The sequence below is a fragment of the Protopterus annectens genome, chromosome 9.part0, assembly GCF_019279795.1.
Source record: "Protopterus annectens isolate FY-2018-M chromosome 9.part0, PAN1.0, whole genome shotgun sequence".
NCBI lineage: Eukaryota > Metazoa > Chordata > Ceratodontiformes > Protopteridae > Protopterus > Protopterus annectens.
In genome coordinates this window covers 1,728,029,948-1,728,056,617 of record NC_056743.1, presented here as the reverse complement: position 1 = coordinate 1,728,056,617, position 26,670 = coordinate 1,728,029,948, and the positions used below count along the sequence as shown (strand labels likewise).

The 26,670-nt window shown below is 42.8% G+C and overlaps 1 protein-coding gene across 3 annotated transcripts in view; it reads left to right on the top strand.

The window, feature by feature from the left end:
- LOC122812232 (adhesion G protein-coupled receptor E2-like) overlaps window positions 1-26,670 on the top strand; it is a 1,489,088-nt gene that overhangs the window by 1,027,797 nt on the left and 434,621 nt on the right. For 2 of the 3 annotated variants that reach the window (XM_044084588.1, XM_044084587.1), the window contains one exon: window positions 1,412-1,612. The exons of the other annotated variant lie outside the window; for it this stretch is intronic. In XM_044084588.1, coding sequence (XP_043940523.1) covers window positions 1,412-1,612 — 201 coding nt within the window. The remainder of the gene's footprint in view (window positions 1-1,411; window positions 1,613-26,670) is intronic. 3 annotated transcript variants of the gene reach the window in all.

Below are 26,670 nucleotides of genomic sequence, written 5' to 3'. Positions count from 1 at the left end.
CATGCAATGACTATGGCAGGAGGGAGCTGTATAACATAGAGAGACATTACTTATATATCATTGGGATAATTGAACTTTGTCATGTATTAAGGCCAGTGCAAATGGCTGAGATATAGTACAACAGCCTCTACTACACTAGTGTGGCAGTATGTTCATTTTTGCAAGTCTTTCTAGTACTTTGGCTTTTATGAGCTTTTACCATATAGTATGAGCTTCCATTATGCTTATGTGGAAATGTGTGAAATCCAAGCCTATAAAAAGGTGGATCATCACTCAATAGTTAGTAGGCAATGTATCTAGAGAAGACATAAATCAAAACCAGCATGTCTCATCGCGTATCCTTTAGCTAGTGAGCAGATATAATAAAAAAAAAATGTCCAGCCATGAGATAAATTTACAAATAACTGGTAAATGCCACTGACTGATGTGAAACCTTAAATAGCAATCATATTTTGGACACCATTACCAAAAATCTTGTTTAGACACATTTCAGCTTATGTCATCTTTAAAGCTGTTTGTTCCCCCAACACTATTGCTAACAGAATGCATTTATTAAAATATCGATTTGGTTCACAATACCCTTTGTCTTTCTCTAGTAGTTTCTTCCTCTTTGAGACCAACATCTAAAGTGAGGATAACGAGTTATGGTAAGAAGTAAAAGCGACAGAAAGTAATGACTAGCGACTGGATTTAAGTAAACATATAACGCACTTATAAAGAATTATACACTATTAATTAAAGCCAAAGGCATTTTGTTAATTACATCAAGAATGTAAAGTAAAACATATTGATTTAATACATTGTTCGAACTTCTGTAGTGTCTCATTAGCTGTTTTACTCAGTGTATGCTAACCTTGAGCTTTATAACTGCTTGGTCAGATGGAAGGTGCCCTGCAGCTTTTCAAGCTGACCATTTGTTATATTTATTTTATTTAGGTATTTATTTAACATTTGTTTACTAGGAAAGTCCAACTTGGAACTAAGCCAATTTTTAGTGGAGACTGGGGGAGAAACGCTGCAGGTGCATGTATTTGTAACATGGGTGGAAACTGGAGTACCTGGAGAAAACCCACACATATCCAGTGTGGATATACAGAATCCAAACAGAAGGCACTCCAGCCAAGAATCAGGCCGGAGAACCTCTTGTTACGAGGTGATTGCTACCGCTACCGCTACCGCTGCACCACTGTGCCATCCAGGATATACCCATTTAACTTGGGTATCTACAGCAGTGACCACTCAGACATCTGCTACACATATTTTTACAAAACATACTTCTGTAAATGTTAGCCAGATATATTATGTTGTGAAAATGTATAGCAGTTCATTCCATAAAATGTTATTCTGAGTTGAATGATAATCAATAAGTTTGGCTATATAAAAACTAAAAATTAATGAATATTATTTTCAGTTTCAGGATGAGCCAGCACTAAACATAATTTCATATATTGGACTTAGCCTGTCAGTCATCTGCCTGATTCTTTCAATCCTGACATTTTTGCTGTGTCAGTCCATAAGAACTGCAAACACAACAATGCTCATCAACCTCTGCTTTTGCTTACTTATAGCAGATGTCGTGTTCCTTTTCGGCATCTCTCAGACCAAGACTCAGGTAGTTATTCATTAGAGACTTAATTTATTTAAATGAACCTTTTATTGGAGAGAATTTTAAAAATGTCAGCCATTGTAAGTTGTTTTCTAGCATGGGAACTGTTTATGACCCTGTTATTCACAAAACTGCTTTATGTCTTAAATATCTTCAACAACATTAATGTACATTGTATTGTGGATTGAAATGCATGTGCTTCATATGGGCTAGAGGAGCTGAAAACATATTGTCTGAGAGCATCTGATAGTACTGATTGAGAAAGTACAACTGCAATCCAAACAGTATGCCTTGTCTAAGAAACAATATTAATAAATTACCGTATATGATGTTTTATCAGGAAATTCCTAGCCAACAGCTGACTTTTACATCACTATTGAATTCAGCTTCAAAGCTGAAGAACCAGGATTTACAGTACCAAATGAATACATTAAAATTAGAGAAAACTAATTAGTAGGATACAAATGTACTTGATATTCTTTCAATATACTTTATTTATGTTGGCATCATTCCATCATCCTGTCTGCTGTTTTTTACATCTTGTTTTGCTCCACTGCTGAATTTATCTGGAAGCTGAAGGATGCCAATATGCAGCAGGTAGATAGATAGTTTCCCCCTTATCATAACCTACTCCAGGATATTACCCTAATATTTATAGGAGTTAAAAAATAACTACGTATGTGTAATTTTAATTCAGCATACTTTTTAAGCTTAATAAGTGTTTATTACTTTAGGAACATGCTGCTAGGGAACACTGCTACCCCCTCTTGAAGCTACTTAGTCCCCACTACTGAATCAGTTACTGAACTCCATCCCCAAGGCTACCTTTGACTCCAGTTTAAATCTCACAAACTGAACCTACTGCCATGATAATATGCACGGGTGTTATTAGCTCAAAATACTCTTCTTCGTGCAGCTGTTATCTTTCTCTCCCTCCTCTTCATCTCTCTTTGCAGTTTCTACCCTATTACCTGCATTACTGGCCCCCTGTCATCTTTATAGCAGCAGTAAACCACTTGTATACTTACACATCGCTCACCTCCTCTCTCTCTCTCTCTCTCATTTAACAAAGTTTAATTCCTCTTTGCTTGTTTGGTAGTCTGACCAATACTCATCAAACAGTGCATCTAATTCTATATTTACAAACTGTACTGCTTCTCACATACCTTAACCTCTTGATGATGGTTTTCTTAGTGCAGGCACATCCTGCAGCAGAAGGTGGGTACAACCACTCCAGGCTCAGTCCAATCCCCTATCCTAACCCATTCCCCCATTCCTACCCACCCCCACTTTACTTAGATTTATAGCTCTAGTAGCTCCACTCCTACTGATTTACAACCAATAAAAACCCTCACAATAATTCCATACCACTCCCATACTTCACCACACCTTCTCCTCGCCATATCAGATTCTTCCACTATTACCTAAAAACCTTAAAACCTTAATTTTATCCATGCCACTACCTCTATATCTAAAACCGTCACAACATGTTTAAACATTTTCAAACTTTTATTCTATCAACCGCCATCATTAATGCTGCCTTCACACTCTACCAAGCTCTTCCCCCAATGCCTGTATATTCAGACCACCCATAACATCCACTACCCAAAGTACTCTATTATTGACTAACATACATAGCTTTTCTGACATCTCACCTTCCCTATTTACTTGCAGCTCCACTCATCTAACTAAAATCACACTCCCCTCAAACTCTACCAAACTTAAGTTAGCTCATCCCTCTGTGCTACAGTCCCCTTTCAAAACCCAAACAACCCATACAGTAATTCACCTACTTCTAGAAGTATCAAAATGCAGTAACATACATCCGAACCCAGGTTCCAACAATAAAATGTTCCCCAGCCACTTAGTCATAAACCAAGACCAACACATAATAGCAATAAATACACTTAGTATCTGCAACAAAGTTACTGAATTCCAAGCCTGGCTAACTCATTATTCCCCAGACGTCATAGCAGTAACCGAAAGCTTGCTGAAACCTTACATATCAGATAATGAAATTCTCCCACCAGGATACACCACGATAGACTCCATAAAAAAGACAGAGACATAGCACTAATATACTGTGACTCTTACAATTCCACCCTTTCAAAAACCACTTCCCCCTTTCAGCACATTAGAACTACTAATATCATCCTTTCACATAAATAGAAATAAGAAAATATGTATCATCGTACTCTACATTCCCCGTGGGCACAATATACCAATTCTAGGGGACGTTCTACCGTGGGTAAACCATGACGTCTCCTATGAAGCTATCATTCTCGGTGACACTAACATAAACTGGCAGAGCTTAATCTCTGACACCCCCAAAATAGCATAAACCTACACAGCTAAGTACTTAAACTCCTAAAAAAACTAAGACCCTGCTCCTTCTCCACAGATAATCCGCCACCTGAATTTCTACAACTTGGAGCCACTGCAATTACCTATACTGTTAGTATACTTATAAATCACTCCATCACAGAGTCATATGTCCCCCAACTATGGAAAAATCCATTATCACCCCATACAAAGAGGTGGTAACACCTTTGATTTCTCTGGCCTATTTCTACTCTTTCCCCATTATCTAAAATCCTAGAGAAATGTAAACATGCCCGATTTTTAAAGTATCTCTTAAACCACAACCTACTTACCAACACCCAACATGGATTTCACCCAGCACACAGCACCACTACAGCCTTACTATTATGTACAGATGCTGTCTTTAAAGCCCTGTATGCAGGCCCTTTTACCTCTGTGATCCTATTGGATCTATACAAGGCTTTTGATACAGTATCACACACCAAATTATTGTAAAAAACTGGAAACTATACGCTGCTCCCAAAATACATTAACATGGTTTTCTAGCTACCTGCATACAAGGAAACAATCTGCCAAATGGAAAAATAAGCACTTAGACCTCCTTGAAAACAATATATGTTACCCAAGGTTCAATTTTAGAACCACTTCTCTTTAACATATTCATGAACAATCTCTATAAAGCATTCTAACAAAGTACCCTTGTTTAGTATGCTGATAACCCCACCATAATCTCCACCTCAAGCAATTTATCCGACCTGCAAAAGATTACACTAACCACTTTCACATCCATAGAAGCATGGCTAGCTAGTGCCCAGTTATTAGTGAACCCCTGAAAAATCTAAGCTCCTGTTATTTTCATCAAAATCCCCATGTGCTAACTTCAAAATTCTTTCACAAAAAAACACAATAACTGAACAAAACAGGAAACCACTCAGAATAACAATTGATGACAAATTCACCTTTGAACACCATATTGTTAATACGATGTAAAAAAAAACACTTTAAACTAGGTAAACTCTACTGTCGCAAACTTTACTTGGACAAACCTACCAAAATAAAACTTGCCAACACTCTGCTTACTCCTTCTCTCCTCTATGGAATCCCCATTTTCACCAACGTCCATACATCACTGAACAATAAACTACAGTCTTACTAGTACAAAATAACAAAGTTTGCCTCAGGAATGACTAGCCGATCACATCATTGTCATGTCATCTCTAAATTAAACTGGCTTGAATTCCCTCACTACCTACAGTACACACAACTTACTCTTGCCCATAAACTCATTTACAAAACTAATAACTGCTCATCCCTCTGTCCTATACTACAAACTTACATCCTGACCCACAATCTACATTCCACAAACAAGCAGCTTTTAAGTATGTCTAAACCCAACAAGAGAGACGGTCAGAGCCTATATTCTTAGAAGATCACTAAGCTCTGGAACATTCTACCTTCCTTCATCACTCAACTAGACTCCATAAAAACCTTCAAAGCTACACTAAAATCCCACTACCTTAACAATCATATCTATACCTGTTTCAACAAGCCAAAACCACCATAGTTTTATGTAAATCCACTATCTCAGACCCCACCACTTTTTCCATTCTGTTGCAAGTGCAAACTAATAGTATATATCTGCACTCTATACTGCTCTTTCTATCACTACACTACTAAGTCTTTGTGTTCGAGTAGCGTATGCCTTTGTAGCTTACACAGCAAAGTCAGCCTCAGTAGGCACAGTCTATTTGCGTTTATGTCGATGCATATGCTTATTGTCTAACTCTACCTCTCATTTTCCACCTCTTTGTAGCCAAACGTGAATCAGACTGGCAGTCCTGACATTGTATTGATTGTACACCATATATTTTTACTTTTGTAGAATTAATCTTTATCAGTGTGCTAGGCATTAATTTTGTCATTGTTTTAGTTTAACTTTTTATATACACAAATTTTCTATGTATTTAAAGTTTATATGTAGACCTTTTTTTTGTACTTGTATGTAGGGCTTTTCCCCGGGCCTCCACTGAAAATGGGTCTCTGACCCAGTGGACTTTGCTAGTCAATAAATGTCAATAAATAAATAAATAAATAAATAAGGACTTTCCTGGTCAATAAATAAATAAATAAGTGGAGAGAATGGGTAAAAGAACTAGTACATAGAATAACACGGATAACCTTCAACATATGTTCTTAGCTTAATCCATCCATCCACAACCCCTTTTTTCCCATTTTTTACCCATGGGGTTGGGGTGTCATTTCAGCATTGCTTATACTCTGGATGATTTAAACACAGTTCATGAAATCATGTAACAACAGTCACCCAGTCTAGTCCATAAGCAGTTTTATTCTGAAGATGTATTTTTACTGTGGAGAGATGAAAACAGTATATCTTTTGTTAAACAGTTTTTCCTGTATTTCTCTTTGCTTTATTTTGCATATTTTACAAGTTAGCCATTGGAACCTAGCTTATGTTTGATTGCATTTTCTTAGAAGAAGAGTGTTGTTGTTAGTATATTATAAGCTAAAACCCAGCACCCTGTCTAAATATAGGTCCATGACATGAAAAAGGAAACTGTTAATGTAGACTGTACCCCCATGATATGTGAACACACACACGCACACACACTCACACTCACAAGCTTTTATGGTCCTATTTTATACACTCCATGCAATATGACTGATGTATACTGAGCTACTTATCAGATATCATCCAACATTGTTAGTGACCTTAAGCTCCTTCAAGAAGATTTTTCTTCCCATAATCCTCATGCACACTAACTGGCTCTAGATCTCTTTTGCAGCCATTAAAGTTTAGATGGCTCATCATTGTCTTCCAGCTAAGTGCTCTGTATTTCATAATAATGTTGTTAATTAGATCTACTTTCTTCAGAGAGTTATTCCATTAGATACACAATTACTTATATCACTTTGTTTATTTATTTATTTTATTTTACATTTGTTTACCGGGATGGTCTGACTGGGACGGTGCCCATTTTCAGCGGAGGCCCGGGGAGAAAAGCTCCTGTCTAAGCTTACATACAAATTATCACAACAAGTAATAGAAATTATAAACAAAATTGACAAAGAAATGAGTGTTAACACATTTACAGGATAAAAATGTAAAAACAAAAATATATACATAGTATCAAATAAAACAAGACTTTAAACACTTGAATATAGACAAATATGTGGTTGAATTTATATATGTAAAGGAACATAACATTAGTTAGGAAATTAAGTAGGGAGACTCACTTAGGCAAAGTAGTGCATAGTTAGTAATACTTCCATGGTGAGAGTTGCAGCTAGGAATGTAACTACTTATAGAGGAGTAGTGTTGTCAGAAGGGATATCGTAACAGAGTTAGTATGTACAGCCAAACTGTATAATGCTAAGTTAATAATTAACTTGGAGTCATACACGTGCAAAGCCAGGATTCAAATAAGTATTTTTTTTGAGAGATATTTTGAAATGATTAAGATTGCTTATGGATCTAATACTATGTGGAAGGGTATTTCAATTTTTAGCAACAAAGTTAGAGTAAAGAGAGTTACTTGCTGTATTGAATGCTTTGGTTACTTGGAGTAAGTCTTTGTTAGATGATCAAAGAGTATGAATGTTAGAGTAGAGTTGTAGAATATTTTTTGGGAAAGTACATTGCTATGATTGTGCATTATTTTGTGAGCCATTATTAACTGGTTATAGTTCATAATATGAGGTAGTTCCAACCAAGAAAGATTTTTTAGGCATTGACAGTGATGGGTTGAATGTGTGGAATCTGTCGCATATTTGGTAATCTTATTGTAACATGATTCTAATTTACTTAGTTCTGACTTTTTTAGGTTGGTAAGTATGGGGGATGCATATAAGAGTGAGGAAAGAAGGTGGGCTCTAGCTATAGCTATTACTGCAGCGTTTGTTGAGAATTTGTTTGTTTCTATACATCGTTTCCATTTTCTTGTGAACCGTTTTGATTGTGTAAGAAATGTGTATGTCAAATTTTAGTCTGTTGTTTACTATGAAGCCTAATAGTTTTGTCTGAGAATCTGGGAAAATCCTAGTATTATCACTGGCGGTGATATAAAAATTAGCTGGGAGGTTAGTAGGTTTAGATGGATGAAGATCATAAGTTTAGCTTCATTAGGGTTGTGAATGAGTTGTGAGTTTGCTAACCATGTTTCAATATCAGAGAAGGCTTTTTGTGTGACTGTAAGAAGTTGAGTTATTGTGGATGCTGCATATATGAGGGTTGAATCATCTGCATATTGTATGATAGATGCTTGATAGGAAGCAGTATTAAGATCATTTATAAATATACTGAAGAGTAGGGGTCCTAGGATTGAACCCTGAGGGACTCCAAGTGTAATAGGAATGAGTGGGGATAGAGCTTGCTTCCATTTCACAGCTTGCTGGTGGCTAGATAGATAACTTTGAAACCAGTTAACCGCATCAGGGTTGATATTAAGATTTTTCAGAGTGGACAGTAACTTAAGATGGGAAACTATATTGAATGCTTTAGACATATCCAAAAAGACTGAAGACACTATTTTGCTATCATCTCTGAGTTTATTTATAGTATTAGTGAAACACAGAAGAGCTGTAGTAGTGCTATGATGTGGTTAGAATCCATGATGTGACAATAAGAGGAGATTATTGTTTAGAACGTGTTTAAGGAGTTGAAAGTGGATACATTTTCCAAAATTTTATAAAGTGGTCAAAGTATAGCAATAGGACAGTAGTTTGTTAGTTCTGTTGAATTACCTCTTTTGTGTAATGGTATAATATATGCAATTTTCCTAGTAGTTTATATTTTCCCCTTTCCTTTACTATTTGTAGCATTTTCCATCAGTTTCTGTTGTAACGTTTCAACAAGAGGCCTAATGTATTTATGTTGTCCTCTTGTGACTGTCCTAAAAAAAAGATGTTCATCATTTTCACTGCCCAGGACATAACAGGCAGCTTTAAAAATCTGTAGCTCCCTCCAACACTTTCATTCTGACTGTTGATTACTCAGCCCTTTGATGGGAAATCAGTAGTTAAGAGAAAAAGCTTTCTTTAGTACTTGCTTGCTGCCTCAAGAAGAACAGCTCACAGGAGAAGTAGCTGTCTTATAGCCTCATTTCTGGCAGATAAGTCCCCAGTGGGAAACCCTTCCACACACATTGTTTCCTTTAAAAAAAAGGATTTTTAATATGTGGCTTTAAATGGTATTTCACATTGAAGAATCCCATTTCTTTTGAATATTGGAAGTTTCTGATTAGAGACTGCTATTATAATGCTTACCTAATTTGCAGGATATTTTGTGTGAAAAGTACACTGCTTGTCTGCTTGTGTCAACTTTAACTTTTTTTTTAGAAAACTTAGTGTTGTTAAGACTTTTGAACAAATAATAATGATTATGGGGTAAATCAGTGCTTGTTTACACTTTGCGACAATGTATGTGTTGCATGCGCATTACTTTGACAGGGAGCTTGGTACTTAATTGTGTGCTGCTTGTCAAACACGTGTTGACAGTATATCATTCAACCCACTAATTCCAGTAATGTGTACCAGCTTTGAGACCTCCTCCTCCTCAGTTAGAGAATGGATACTTATCCTGTTCCTGCTGTCCCATCTCCCACTATACCTACAAAAAAAAAAAAAAAAAAAAAAACTTACGAAAGAGCCTTTGCCAGTACCACAGACTGGGTCAATGCTACATTTGAGAGTTGATGACTCTCTAGTGGTTATATTTCTTTCCCTATATCACTTACTTTCCAGTCGGGCTTCCTCTGGTGTAGTCCTTTCAGCCATCATTAACCAGGAATCAGCCACATTCTCAGCATCGGTTCTCTTCTCTTGGTCAGGAAGTCACCCAGGAAGTGTTTCTTATGGTAGTCAGAGAAAGAGACCTTTTTATGGGGAAGAAGTAGGTCTTCATCCAAGATTTTTTTCTAGCAAAGATAAACAAAAGGTTAAATACTCTTCATCTGAAAACATGGGGCAGGATTCACAAAGCCTCCGTGTAAGAGTTATAATTCTTACACAGAGGCTGCAGTTAAACGGAGTGATGTCAGCATGCTCTGCATATTCATGAGAGCATGCTGAATCACACCTAAGGCTAACACGGTCCATGTAAGACAGTAGGGGGCGTGTCCGTAGGCCGAGCCCTGTAAGCGGACATGCCCCCAGAAGTGTAAAAGTGCCCAAAGTAAACACCCACGACAGAGACCATGGAAATGTGAATAAACACAACACAAGACAACACATGCCCCCACAGACTATGAACAGAAAATATATAAATGAACATGTTATAAATTTTTTCTAAATCGTAAAGATGTTTGCCCGTGAGTGCGCTCGTTTGCGCGGGCATGCCCGTAGTGCAGCTACAGTTAGCAGTCAGTGGGAAAGCATATAAGAACTAAATATGCAAAGTAAGCCAAGAAGCAATAGTGTAGCAGGGGCAGGATTCACGAAGCCTCCGTGTAAGAGTTATAACTCTTACACAGAGGCTGCAGTTAAACGGAGTGATGTCAGCATGCTCTGCATATTCATGAGAGCATGCTGAATCACACCTAAGGCTAACACGGTCCATGTAAGACAGTAGGGGGCGTGTCCGTAGGCCGAGCCCTGTAAGCGGACATGCCCCCAGAAGTGTAAAAGTGCCCAAAGTAAACACCCACGACAGAGACCATGGAAATGTGAATAAACACAACACAAGACAACACATGCCCCCACAGACTATGAACAGAAAATATATAAATGAACATGTTATAATTTTTTTCTAAATCGTAAAGATGTTTGCCCGTGAGTGCGCTCGTTTGCGCGGGCATGCCCGTAGCGCAGCTACAGTTAGCAGTCAGTGGGAAAGCATATAAGAACTAAATATGCAAAGTAAGCCAAGAAGCAATAGCGTAGCAGTAGAGATGTTGGCTGAAGAGCAGGCATTCATGGTTCAAGCCCCCACAACACCAATTTTTATTTTTAGCAAAATAAGCACGAAACAAGTCCCTGACAAACATGTACACATAAAATCACATTTTATGTAAAATGTAATGAAATAGACCATTTATAGTGAAGAAATGTGAGGTAACAAAACAATAAAAAATGCCAGATGTGCCCATAGCTGAGCTACAGTTTAACAGGGTGAGTGCATCTGCCCGTAGGTGAGCAGTGGTTTAACTGGTGCAAAATGAGTACCCGTAGCTGAGCAGTGGTTTAACACGCTGAAACTATGTGCCCCTAGCTGAGATGAGCGTAATATGCGTGCTGATAGCCAAATGAGGCTTAAACCAGCGTACCCTGTTTGTGCAGAGCTGTGCACCGTGCAAACAAGCTAACCGACGGGCAACGTTGAGCAAGCCATATCAAAACTGCCTTTACACAGACACACCCCTCAGCTTGTCTAGACAGTCATAAAAAATAAAAAGTGGCTAGGTTCGAGCCCAGGATACTATACACCATAGTCAAGGTACTGAACCATAAAGCCATGACAGCAGTACCTATAAATGCAATAATAGCAAATATATAGGAATGAATACAAACTGGAGCATGCCAATGCAGGTTTAGTGAAGTTGATACAATTCCAAAATGGCCAATCAAAGATATGTGCAGGAAAAACGGCCTATATAAGCCCCATAGGTGGGAATACACAGCATAAATGATTGTAGAACTGACTTGCAGCCAGAATGATAGGAGTAGGTGAGGGTAGTTGCTTTCGAGCACAGAGGTGGGGCGTTGAGGAGTCCAGGTACATGGTCTGGCTCCTAGTCCACAATCATGAGGCCCAACTCATGCAGGGCCAGGTCCTATGGGGAGCATATAGGGCTGAGGTGTGGGACCGGTTGGCTCATGATCTCACCAGTGCCACAGGGATTCCAAGGACTGGTGAGCAGGTCTGTCACCACCATGCGGACCTGAAGAGACACAAGCAGGACCAATTGAACCTTTGGATCCAGGAGGCCCGGCAAATGCCCAACACCCCACTACTGAGTAAGTTACATTTAATTATGTATGTAAGAAATTAAACTAGCTGATATTATGGAGATGTGTATTCCAATATTACTTCATTTATATTACAGCTGCAGGTGTCCGTTCTGCGAACCGCAGAGCCTATGGTGATAGGCTGGTGCGGTTGCGCCACCAGGCAGGTCAGTAATCCACTCCCAGTAACTGTAAAGAAATATTAAAGTATGACAGTTAGCAAAATAGTGCAGTGTAGTCACTAAGTAATAAAATGTGCAAGTAACAGTGTAAAAGTGTTTGCAAGTATTGCTTGATTACAAAAGTGTGTTGCAGTCTGTAATCCAAACAGAAAAATGAAAATGTCTGAAATAAATTCTGAAATAAAGATGCCCCACCTGTAATAAAATAGTACACAACCTGCAGCAGGCTGAAAAGTACAGCTGCAGAAGATGATCAAATAACATGTGTGAAATATATCCCTGTTGAAATACTGAAACATGACAGAAGTGAGACTGCTGGAGAGGATTGTAATAAGTACAGGTAAAACATGTCAATAAAGCCTAGAAGTAAGTACCATCCTGAATAGTAAAATGAAAACAAGTGAGAGAGTGTGAGAAAGTGTCATGAATCCAGCAATACAGTAGTAATAACCCCTGAATAAAGTATACTGCAGTCAGTACAGAATGAAATGCATGTGAGAAGCAAAACCAAACAGCGACATCTGTTCAAAGTGTAGCTGCAGCTGGAATGTGTATCCCAAAATCTGGATATGTTGCTCTCAGTCTGCAATATGCAGATAGTATGATTGTCTGATATACCAAACATCCACACTTGTCTATAGCTATATAAAGCAAATGTAGCAGGATGATGTAGCTGAACAAAGCTAGATATGAATGTGTATGAAGAACAATAAAATGTATATTGATGTAGCAGCAACAGTCCTATCACCAAGTTGAAGTAGTTATCATATAAGAAACTGTAGTTAGAACAGTAGTGTGTATATATGTGCAGCTATTAGAAATGTACAGCATATGTATTGGTATTCGAAGGTGTTAATATTATTTTCTTCACCCCACCCTATAACCACATATAACCCATTCCACATGAAAATGGTATGTGCAATCACAATTAACACCCCTGGACATTTGTCCTGTTGGGTCATATATATTTGCATGTCCGTTGATGCATCTGCCCTGTTCATACATCCAAACCTGATGGCCGGTTGCCATCAATCAACCCTGCATGTTGTTGGACTGTGTATTGCTGTTCAAATTATGCATGTGTTATGCTTGCTGTTCAATGGTGTGAATATCTGGGTGTTTGGTTAATGGGAATACTAATGCATGCTGTTACAACTAATTGTGAATGGTATTATATGTCACTGACCCAAACTGTCATGACATAATGCAAAAGATAGGACGACAGGGAAGGCGGGTTCCAGCGGACCCACCTCTCCCACCTCAGCTGGCGAGTGCACCTGACACTAGTGCCCAGTCTGGACCCTCCTCCGGTGGCCCTGTGCCACCTGCAGGTGGAAGCGCTGCAGGGGATGGGGCTCGTCCCCCCTCTGCAAGTGTGGCTGGAGGAGAACCACCACTCACCCTCCATAGTGTCCGGACTGTGGTGCGTTGGGAGATCCAGGACTCTGTTCTTGGGCCCCTACGCCAGCTTGAGGCACAGGTGGCACAACTTACGGGCATGCCTGTTGCCCGGCCTACACAGCCCCCAGCACAGCCCCATCCTGGGCAGTGAAGGAACAGTGGCAACTGCCGATGGGTGGGGATATCAGTTCCACTGTTGCCATCTGTGGGCTCATGGGCTCTGGATATCCAAACCTCCATCCCCATCAATTGTGTAACCCCCCCCACACGTGTCATACACCACCCCTGTATGCGTCTTGTTTGTCTTGTCTGTTGACCTACCCAACCTACCTCCCCAGCTGTACCGACTTCCTTCACCTGACATACCACTCTCACCTGAAAAAAAAAAAAAAAAAAAGGGCACTCTCTACCCACAAAAAAATTATGCCCCATACATAGCTGCCCATTCCCCTCACATGTCTGCTGGACATGGAAACTATCAATTACAATTGGCTGTACAACAAGTATTATTGTTGTCCTGACACCTCTCTCAGTGGTGGAAGGTTTCAAATGTCACACCAAATTACATACATATGCACAGCTGTTGCTGATGAAGAAATGGGCAGCTATGGGCCTTACCTACATCCCTCCTGCAAATTCCAAGCTTGTTTCCCTACTGTCTTACCCTCTTTGTGACCCCTTTTTCACCACTTTCCTGTCTCCCCATTTTCATTTCTTTCAAAGAAAATAGCGCGGGTGTGCGCCAGAGTAAGCACTGTTAAGCGGTTGTAAGCAGGTGTGCATGTGTGTGCAGAGCTGAACGCCAGTGCGCATGCGTGAGCTCCGCGCAAACCAGCACTAACCCAGTTACAACTGCTTAAAAGTGCCTTAGTCACTCTGATTGACAGGTCCTGTAGTCAGTTCAAAAGCAAAATAAAATCCCACTGTCAGTCCCAAACCCAGGACCTTGGAAACAGTAGTCTGTATGACCTACCACTACGCCATGACTCTTATACAAGAACATTGTGCTGAAATAAATATAACATGTAATAGTAGGGATGACTGTAAAGGGAATATAGGATGTGTAGTACACAAAGCATGTCATTTAGAATTACTGTCAAAACTAGTGGATTCCCATAATAGTAGTGTGTGAACAGAAACAGCCATGCTAGTTGGTAGCTTGTAGGTAATAATGTCAGTTAATGTACATATATAACTGTATGTATATTTACACACATATATATATATATATATATATATATATATATATATATATATATATATATATATATTTGTAGGTGTCATTGTGCATACACACTTACTACAGGGAACAGGAGAGAGGAATGGAGAAATGTGAATCTACAACACAGCCTGAATCATGAGAGAGATACTAACCTTTACACTCACAGGACAGTGTCCACAGCTTACCAGCATGGTCCCCGCCCTTACAATCTGAAAGGGCAACACCTATCTCACATACCCTTTTATAGCACTGTCCTGAAATCACAGTGAGAACTGCAATCAGTACACAACTGGCTGCATGCAATTAGCAAATGCTGGCTTACAATTGGTGCAGAGGCCATCACATGGACCTATGCAGATACCTACAAAAGCATCCTGTACTAACACTCCACACATGAAATACGTTCATTGCACTGTCTGGAAGCAGACAGAGGGAGAGAGACAGAGACAGAGAGAAAAAAAAATACACACGCTACACACTGTGAGTCTAAGCTGTCAGCAGTGACAGTAGCAAGCCGTGACAGCAGCAGCAGGAAGCAGAAGCAGTGGTAACGCAACCAGCTGCGACAAACACAGGTAATGTAAAGTAGCAGGTTAATAGTCTGCATACTGTGAACCCTCCAAATGTGTCATAGGTCTGTATCTATAGGTATGTCCATGTGATATGTTGTGTGTACGTAGTTCCACCAAAAGGGGATGACTATATATTACATTTCAGTCAGTGTTAGGCCATGATCCTGGCAGCAGTTGTCTGTGCGTTGCCCTCAGCAATGGCTGTAGTGACTGTTTTGAAAGGTCAGCCAGGTTCAAAAGGCAGGATCAGCCCATCACAAATGCAAACTGGCTGGGAACAAGTGTCTGCAGGTACCCAATATCGCTGCATATGTGTCCCATACTGAATAATTCCATAGCTTAGCAGACCAGGCCAGTTATGCATATGATGTGGTAGTTCCCAGGTTCAGTAGAGGTGCCTCCTTATAGTGGTGTGGGACCACTGTTGCTGTATGCCAGTGTCCAGGTACATATCCTGTAGTACAGCCAAGATTAATTATCAGTCTTATATGTGGTTGTATGTCCTCTTGGAGTGCATGTAGCACACATCCAGGGATACCATCAGGTCACAGTGATGTTGTGTGTTCTGCTTTGCTGAGGGCGGCCCTCACCTGAACATGTGAGATGATAGGGAGGTTACATACAGCTGTGGTAAGTATTTCAACTGGTGGGGGAGAAGGAGGGGGGATACGTGCCCCGAACCTGTCTGCAAGAATGTTGCCAATATCTGTGTGTTTGGTGAATGTTAAGTAGGTGTGTATTAACGCAGAGCATATCTGAGGCATTTGGTCCATATGTGTAACATAACTGAAGAAGGCCTTGAGGTTATCCATAGTGTTTGTGGCCATTTCCCTCCCAGAGTAGGCTGTGGCCGTTGTTATGAGAGACCGTAGCATATTACCAGTGCTGACCACAGATGCCTTCCCTTAATGTGAATCTGCTCTGTCCTGCAGTAGCCTCCTGCTATTGTTATACAATCTGCCTCTGTCTGGGGTCCACCGGACAGGATGCCTAACCTTTGTGCATAGGGTCTGGGTTAGAAATGTGTGTGCAAGTTCCATGCAATCTGTGGGATGTCCGTGGTAAGCATTTGCAAAGGGGTCAGCAGTGAGGTTTGTGGCTTCCACTGGCCCAGTGTGCTGCATGGATACCATCTCAGTCCTAACAAATGAATAACTGTCTAATCACATACATATCAAAGTAGTCTACTGTGCTGGTGGTGGTGGTGGGATATGTATATCCAGGCAGAGTAACTTGTATCCACATCACACTAGTGGATGGCGTCCCACATACAGTACCTTGGGATGAACCCCCAGAGTGAGGTTGTGCATTGGACCTGTCGCAGTGTGCTGACCGATCGGGCATGCTACTATGTTGTGTGGAATGTGGCAGGTATTGTTGCACAGGTGTTGGCTGAGCACTGATATCTGGCCATGTACTTGTGTATCCACCACGAGACGCACACATGCAACATATGGGAGTAGTAGTATATCACTACACATGAGTATCATGTATAGTATGTGTGCCATATATTGCTGACATAGTCTGTTGATATCCTGTTTGTGTTCTCTTCCAGGAAGATGACGCATCAGCATAATCCCACCTACTCTGCAGCGGAAGATGAGGAGATACACCAGAGCCTGGTGCAGGAGTATGACATACTGTTTTCCTGCACCAGTCAGAATCAGCAAGAGAAGGCTGCACTGTGGCAAGACCTTGCCCGTAGAGTAAATGACATTGGCATGCATAATAGGACATATGAGCAGGTACGACATCACTGCAGTGATTTAATCAGAAATGTCCATCAGCGTGCGTCGGATATCCACAGGCAACAGGTTGCCACAGGAGGTGGGGTGGCCACACATCCCCCTCTCACCAGACTGGAGGGGCTACTCCTAAGTGTTGTGGCTCCAGCCTCGGAACAGCAACAGCAATACACCTGCATCATGATGGAGGCTGGATCCACACAGCAGCACGACATGGAGCGTGCAGGTAATATGCCATATGTACACTTGACTGTTCTATAAACTGTTAGTTTATGCATGTGTAAGGTGTGTCCGTGGTATGTAGCTGTCAACATAGTATGTAATTGTGCATGTGTGATATTGGCAATATCAGCAGCTGACGTGTGAAAGGCAACTGGTGTACTACTGCACTGTATCATATGCAGTATCAATGGCACAGTTGTGCCCACTGACATTAATCTCATCATTTCTGCAGGTTCCTCCGGGGTTACAGCAAGGCAGGCCATCCATGCTGGTGAGTGTGTTTAACAATACCTATAATAGTCCGATAGTGCTAGTAACACTAGTGTAACTCAGTAGTGCTCTGTGTGTATACTGCAGGGTGTGCATGTGTGCATGTGTGCAGGTGTGCCTGTGCCCATGTGTGCATGTGTGCATGTGTGCATGTGTGCAGGTGTGCCTGTGTGCATGTGTGCATGTGTGCCTGTATCCACGTGTGCATGTGTGCATGGGTGCATGTGTGCCTGTGTCCACGTGTGCATGTGTGCATGTGTGCATGTGTCCATGTGTGCATGTGTCCACGTGTGCATGTGTGCATGTGTCCATGTGTGCATGTGTGCCTGTGTGCCTGTGTGCATGTGTGCATGTGTCCACGTGTGCATGTCTGCATGTGTGCCTGTGTCCATGGGTGCATGTGTGCCTGTGTCCATGTGTGCATGTGTGCATAAGTGCATCACTGGTAACATTGCATGGACACTGTAAACTGTGTTTCCTGTCTTCCTCCCACAGGTTCTGGTGCTGCTCTGGTGTCCTGCAGCAGGGAAACTGAATCTGGTGCCACAGGTACTGGTAATGATGATATCTGTGTAATGGTACAGGAAGGTGTGTCAGGGTCTGCCATTGGTCAGCCAATTGACAGTACAAAGCTGTCAACCCCATCATTGCGCACAGTCATCCTGCTAGTACATCCTTTGTCACCATTGTCCCTAGGTGATGGACAGGATACAGTGGGAATTGACCAGGGTAATGTGGTATGTGTGGCACATGCTTCCCCACACAGCAGCCATGGGCAGGGTACTGCGATGGTACCCCACAGACAGTTGCCCATGGGTTCTCGTGGGAGCATCCGTGGGCGTACTACCTCTGGCAGACGTGCCCAAAGAGGTCTGTCAACCTCAGCTATGTTTCGGGCTGTCAGGCAGGCACAGTCACGTATGGAAAGGTACACCAGACAGGGTCTGAGGTAGCTGAGAGCATGTCGCACAGCCATGACTGACAGTATGCGTGACATCGCGGATGCTATCCATAATTTCACCGATGTCATAGACAGACGTTGTGGGGACATATTACAGCAGTTCCACAACCAAATGTCCGTGAGCCAGGGCAATGGTGGGCGGTTGCGGCATCGACTTGGCCGTATGCCAGCAACAGCAGCAGCTGGCAGTTGGTGTGGACGACAACAGGCCCGCGCACGCTCCCATAGTGCCAGCAGCAGCCCCAGCAATGCTGGGTCTGTGCTGTCATTGGAACACCCCAGGAGACCACGTGCACGTGGCTCTGGACAGTCCCAACAGGGACCTGTGTCCAGTCAACACACTCCCGCTTCTGATGACAGTACCCAGTCTGGCTTAGTACTGGATACGGTCCGTAGCACCCCTGCCAGGCACAGGTACCGTGTCCGTGCCCACAGACACTGATCTGTATGACCTGCCAGGTGCAGTCTGTGGCTGTCCACAAACCCCTGTATATGGCAGCCATGAGGTGGAACTGTGTGCGTGCATACACACATGCGAAATGTTAACACCTAGGGCGACCACATACATGCACACACTGCACCAACAGTGCCCCACCCTGTACTGCTGCCCCTCACCAACAAACATACACACTCATGTCAATTGGTGGTATCAGTGGCAGACTCAGGCATACCTAATTCACACCCTATGCATATGATGACTCTGTGCCACCTCCTGCAATCTCCAACATCATTTCAGGAACAGGTAAACACGTTGCTGATGCACAGGGTGACTACATAGAAGTGTATTAGTAGTATCATGTTGGTAACAGTACAGTGTGCTGATATGACTGTGTGTATATCCCAGCATGCCTGATGCAGTAACCGTATGAATGTCCTGAATTGTTATCTGCACCCATAGTACGTACCAAAGTGTAACAGCTGCACATTATTGAATGCCAGTGGTAAGGATGTCAACAGATAGCCACATGCATGGGTAGCACAGGGGGGAAGCTAATGCAAGTAGTGATATGCAATGATGGACATGTACAGTAATGGTGTCAAGTTGCCCACAACGACTATGCAATGTGGATGTTTGTGCATGTTGATATGTGTGCAGTACCAGTGTAATCCAAATCACAATTAACTATGACATAATATCAGTTCTACCATGGGCATCTGCGCTGTGCATTCCTGGGTACATGTTGATAGTGCCTACATATTTGCACTGTTACTTACTGTTAGTGTTACCCCTTCTTTGTTGTACAATGAACTACTTCCAGCCCTGCTTACTGTAGCTTTGATTGCATGCATGTTCGCTTGGGGTTCCCTGGAACACTGCTTCCACCTGCAATGCAGAGTTACAGTGCTTCTGTGGACTCCTAGTGACATATGCATAGCGTACGATACGTATGTCAAGTTTACACATGACAGAACGTCACTGTCCGTCCTGTTCGCATGTACATTGCCTGTGACACATTGCACATGTCTTACCTGGCATTTACCCACGTGTGCAGTCATATATGCCAGTGCTATGAAACAGTAGCAGTACACCCACACATACACACCTTCAGTATGTTGTTCCCCATTGGCCCTATGTGTTGGTACTCACCATGGCAATCACACTACTAGGGTAGCATGTGCAAAGGTAACCTGTGAATCACCTGTATGGTCCAGTTGTGGTTTATGTGAGTCATGTGGCAATGTCACAGCTGCCACATGTATGCAGTCAGCCATCACCCTTGGCCAGGAACGTACAACACATGTGTGGGATGCCACCACATAGCCAATCTGGGGACTGAGCTCTCTGAACCCAGTAATGCCATACCCTGTCAGGTGGCATGTCACACTACAGTGACTACAATACAAGTCAGACATAGACACGCACTGACAGCATGCTGAACACAATGGGGCATACGTGGGGACTCAGAATAGCATCCTGCCTGAGCAACACACACCTCCGCAGCTGGCACACAGGCATATGTTACGTCGGAACAGAGCACATACCACACATGGCACACACATCCCGTGTGCCACAAACTCACAGCCTGTAGGGCTACACAACACACCTGCTACAGATGTGTCAGGTACCTGTCTTGGGCGCTGCACTGGGGTCCCACTCAACAGGCTGTATATGGTGAAGGTCACAGTGATATGCCTCAGGGGCACTATGGTCCACCACAAAACACATGCATACAGGTCAGTCAGAGGTATGGGCACATATGACTCAGTCATTGACCATGCCACTATGGATGACCTGAGACATACCTCCCTGGACTACATGATAGGGAACATAGAATGGATCTCCCAGCATATGGCACGGGCCAGTATGAGCCTGATCTTGGTTGCCAACATACCCTCACCAGGTATGCTACCACTATATGTAGGAAGGGTGTTGTATGTCTACATTCTGCTCAGTCTCCAATGTCATTCATAGGGTATCCGCTGGCTGTCAACGTGTGCTTACATGCTAGGGAAGCCACAATGATGTGCAAGGGGCAGCTTGCACGTGACACCCATGGCCCGATGTATATTGGTGAAGCTCCTTGATACACACATACTGCCTTATGCTGCAGGACATGGATTACATAGCCACCTCCACGGGTATCACACAAGTTAGGACACTAACAGTGCTGCTACACAACACCAGCAGTGTACACCGCAAGATGCATGCACTGGACACTGTCCTCAGCATGGTAAACTGCAATGTCTGTGCAGTACCAGAGTCCTGATTCATGGCTCACAGGTGCAACCCATCACTGCCAGGTTATGCCTCATACCATGCCTGTCGTCCCCTACACATGTAACACACATGGACAGGGGGGTGGTATCCCAAGGCACCACAGATACACACACCTCCAGGTTGTTGGCACAGCACAAAGCATCAGGGCCTATTCATGTGCAGCTAACAGTGTGTCAGACTGCCATCTGGTTCATAGCCTGGCACACACAACTCTCCCATACACAGGAAAACCACCTATCCTCCATAACAACACTGGCAATATGACAGTTTCAAGAACTGTCTTTATATGGCTGGACTGCATCCAGCCAAACATTGTGCGTGAGCATTACTGTAGCTACAACACACTAGTTGAAGGGTTCACAGCATGTGGTCACTGAATTGCAGTGGAATGACATGTTACCACTCCCACAACAGGTGGGAACATGCAGCACCTGTACATCGACTACATGTAGACTATATTTTCCAGACCAGATGTGTATCCCCTGCTGTAGGTATTTTACCATATACACCCACACTGTATAGACACATACCGCATGAGGCCCCTGCACAGTAAGACACAGTCATATTGTTATGCATTGCAAATACCATTTATCCACTCAAGGCATGTGTTAGACATGGTAACTACTACAGGTCACAGGTATTTATGTGTATGTGTCACACACATACATCATGTGTGCAATGCCATTGCTGGTTTAGGCAATGGCATGCATTGTTATGCACAAAGACCCACACAAGGTTGTAATGTGTGACACAACCACACGTGGCAGTTGTGGGTTACCAAAACATACCTATCTGTTCTCTGACAATGGTAATAGACCCAGTAGCAGAGCGCACTATTGGCATTACTGGCCAACTAGCCCTGTTTGGCTGTGCTGATAGTGTGGTGACATCCCCTGTGTTTACTGGGGGAATATGCAGCATCTGGTGTATTGTAGTATTTGCCAAAAGGATATGTTCTCTCACACTTGCATTTACACACACCCTACTACCCCCACACACACACATGCACACTTGCAGGATTCATACCCCTACCTAACTAAGTCACGACACGTGAAAGAGACGCATTAGCGAAGCACACTATTCGGATTACTAGATGGTTCCTCTTCTCTGGCTGTACTTATAGGGTGCTGACATCATCAGTGTTTTGAAAGGGTAATGTGCATCAGGTAGTGTGATCTCTTGATTGCCAAAACTAACATGTTTTTCATACAGAATTGCACACACACAAACTCCCCCCATCCAAACACACACACACTTGCCAGTTTCAAAACCCTATCTAAATATGGTATGGCACTTGAGAGTGATGCTGTAGTAGATTGCGCTATTCTGATTACTGGTAGATGTCTCTTCTCCAGCTGTATGTATAGGGTGCTGACATCATCACTGTTTGGAAAGGGTAATGTGCATCATGTAGTGTGATCTCCTGATTTCAAAAAAGCACATGTTTTTCATACAGAATTGCACACACACACACAGAGTCCCCACATCCAAACACACACACATGCCATTTACAGGTTTCAAACTCCTACCGAACTATATTATGACAGTCAGGAGAGAGCGCTATTCGAATTACTGAGAGGTTTTCCTTCTCCTGCTGTACGTATCGGGTGCTGACATCATCCTTGCTGAGATAGGGGAATGTGCATCCTGTAGAGTGCTTTCACAGATGCCAAAAGGGACATCTTCCTCACACAGACTTGCACACACACTAACCCCCCTCTACACACACTGGGCAGTTGCAGGATTCAAAACCCTACCTAATTATGTTATGACACTCGTGACAGACGCATTAGCAGAGCGCGCTGTTTGAATTATTGGGAGGTTTCCCTTCTCCTGCTTTACTTATAGGGTGCTGACATCATCAGTGTTTAGAAAGGGGAATGTGCATCCTGTAGTGTGTTCTCCTAGTTGCCAAAAGGGATATTTCTTTTATACTGACTTGCACACACACACACTAGCCCCCTCCACACACACTGAGCATTTGCAGGATTCAAACCCCTACCTAGTTATGTTATGACATTTGAGACGGACGCCTTAGCAGGCCACGCTATTCGCATTAATTGGAGGATTTCCTTCTCCTGCTGTACTTATAGGGTGCTGACATCATCAGTGTTTAGAAAGGGGAATGTGCATCCTGTACTGTGTTCTCCTAGTCGCCAAAAGGGATATTTCTTTCATACACACACACTAACGCCCTCCACACACACTGAACATTTGCAGGATTCAAACCCCTACCTAACTATGTTATGACACTTGAGATGGACGCATTAGCGGAGTGCGCTATTCACTTTCTTGGGAAGTTTTTCTTCTCCTGCTTTACTTATAGGGTGATGACATCATCAGTGTTTAGAAAGGGGAATGTGCATCCTGTACTGTGTTCTCCTAGTTGCCAAAAGGGATATTTTTTTCATACAGACTTGCACACACACTAACCCCCTCCACACACACTAAGTATTTGCAGGTTTCAAACCCCTATCTAACTATGTTATGACACTCGAGAAGGACGCATTAGCTGAGTGCGCTATTTGCATTACTGGGAGGTTTTTCTTCTCCTGCTGTACTTATAGGGTGCTGACATCATCAGTGTTTAGAAAGGGGAATGTGCATCCTGTAGTGTGTTTTCCCAGTTGCCAAAAGGGACATTTCCTTCACGCACACAAACCCCACTCACCAAGCGTTTGCAGGATTCAAACCCCTACCTAACTATATTATGACACTTGAGGGAGACGCATTAGCGGAGCACACTATCCAAATTACTGGGTATCTAATCTGCACCTGCAGTATTTATAGGGTGCTGACATCTTTATTTCTACAGAGGTATGTACATGTAGTACTACCTGTCAGGCGGGGGATAGCATATATATGCATTTGCAGCCACCTACGTCAGGGTTAGATATGCACATCGCACTGGCAGGTTATGTTCTATACCATGCTTTGTGACCACAGGACCTGTAACACACAACACAACCAGTCCAGAACACCACACCCACATCCAAGACACATGCTTAGCTTCCCTGGGAACAGTGCCAGGATATGCAGGTGTTCACATACACCATTCCAGTTGTTAACATCAGGTACAGGCATATTGTGTGTGAGAACTACTCAGGCCTCTACCACTTTACCCTTCAGCCACTACAATTTGTGGGTCCATGTGCTATGGCAGAACCACACACCACAGCCGCATGGGGGAATACATATTGCACCTGTCCATCTGCAACATGGGTACTCACTGTTCCACACCAGAGGTAGACCACCATTGTTGATATCTGACCATACCCACCTTTCCCTGGACATCCATATCCCATCTCCACCCCCAGGCAAGGTTGTCACTGCACGCAAACTGTATTTTGCACAAGCAGACTCTACACTTGTGAAGACTGGGGTGGACGACTTCAGAGGACCCATGCTGGGGTACTATACTGGCCACTCAGCATAATCCTTGACAATTGCATTCTATGAGCATGTGTATGGTTTGCATTGATCATGCTATCCCACATATACCCATGACTGCTCCATAACAAGACACCTGTCAGGTGTACACCAGCCATATATGAGCTGTACAACAGACAGAGTGAGCTAATACATTGCAGAGCTGTAGCCCACAGAGGGAGGACATCTGTGAACAGTTCCGGCATGGCACTTCATTCACACATAATCATCACAACACAGTGTTGACAGTGGAATTGTCCAGAGAATGCAGATAGGGCTCCCTTCAGTCTGTTATTGACGGCCAGTTACTGTTACAGATCCTCAGCAGCCCTCTTCCAGCACACTCTGACAACATGGCTGTGGCTTAGCACATTCAAACCCTGGGATCTCCACTGTGCCCCTGCTTGACAGAGGCACAGCTCACTAGCCTCACATGTTGCCTTATGTGACCTACTTTACAGTGGCACAGTAGCCTACTGTACTGGGGATGCAGATGCCAAGCACACTCTGGCTGAGCTGTCATTCCCTAAGGCAACAAGCCTAGTATTGACCTCTACACCCATATGTTCAATTGTCGGATGCACAATATTTGTTGTGCTGTTCTACTGTTTGCAGGTCTTTATTGCCATAGCATTCCCTGTTCCTATGACCAACTTGTGTATCTGTGGAAGATGTTTGCATATGACGTGATCCACTATATCACTTATGTCTCTGTAGTCATTTACTGTGTGCACTGGGCAGATTGCTGTGTTGTGGTTGGTTCCTGGACTGACATGTACAAATACCAGATATGTGTGGCCAACTGCTAAATGGAGATATGGTCTAAGTGTGTGAGCATGCCCAGTTCAGCCTTTCCATGGCATGTTGTCTGACATATGCCTCATTTATCAAAGTGTGTGAGCATGCCCAGTGTGAGCTTTCCATATGTTGCACTCTGAAGTCCACCACATATTTGGGTGTGTGTGAACTTCAACAATATCTCACATTTATGGTTGTGTGTTGGGTGTCATGTTGTGTACTAACTGGCCAACTGCTTCGTGTCTGCCACAACAGGGATTATACTGTGCCTGCAGGGATTGCATGGGATACTTTGCAGACAGTTGTCAACATACTTTCATAATGACCTAACACTGTAGTACCGTATAGTGTACTGGTTCAGTACTTTCACTGTGGTGGACAGTATCCTGGGCTTTAGTCCTATGACTGCTTGACATCTTCATAGTGAGCACAACAGACTGTGTAGGGGCCAGTTGTGCACATATGACCATGTTGCATTATGTTCAGATATGGACTACCTACACCAGGCTCGTCCAACATTGGTAGTGTATTCCATAACATGGGTGGACATTGGCAAACACTAGCGATGTTCCCTAGGCCATTTCTGATGCTAGTCACAGGGTGTGTTTGTCCTTCGACACACATTGTAACTGGAGTTTGCCATGAAATATGTCATGGTTAGTATACTGTGCCTCCGTCTACCTCTGACATAACAGTGATACCCAGGGTTAGCCTACCATCTCCCATCCACTCATCAGGATTCCTCTTGAGGGGTGTAGATAGGTGACTCTCTGGCTGACCTGTACCGGGAGTTTACTGAAGAGTGGGGGTGCCTTCTGTGTTATGGATCATTCTGTACAGCTTGTCCTATGTATGTCAGTGCTGGGGTTCAGGTCTCTCATGTGCATAGCTCACTGCCATTCAGATTGTACAAGGTGCAGCATGTTCATTGATTCCAGGTTGGACATGGCTTCATACATCAGGCACAGCTTGCCTATAGCTGGGCAGTATGGCAGTGTGTGGGGCTGCAGTTTGTTTACTCAGGAAACACATGGCATCTGTTCATGCTCTTTGCTACTCCTGGTGAGGTACTGTTGTGGACTTTACAGTTGATGGAGGTGTCTGCTGAGGTATATCCCACAGGGGCTATTGTAGTCAATTGTGACACTGATGGAGGATGACTGCAGAGCCACAGTGACCTCCCCTTATCTACATCTGCCAACCTTCATGTTTGGGTGGGTATATAGTATGTTTCTGCAAACACTACAGCCACATGTTTG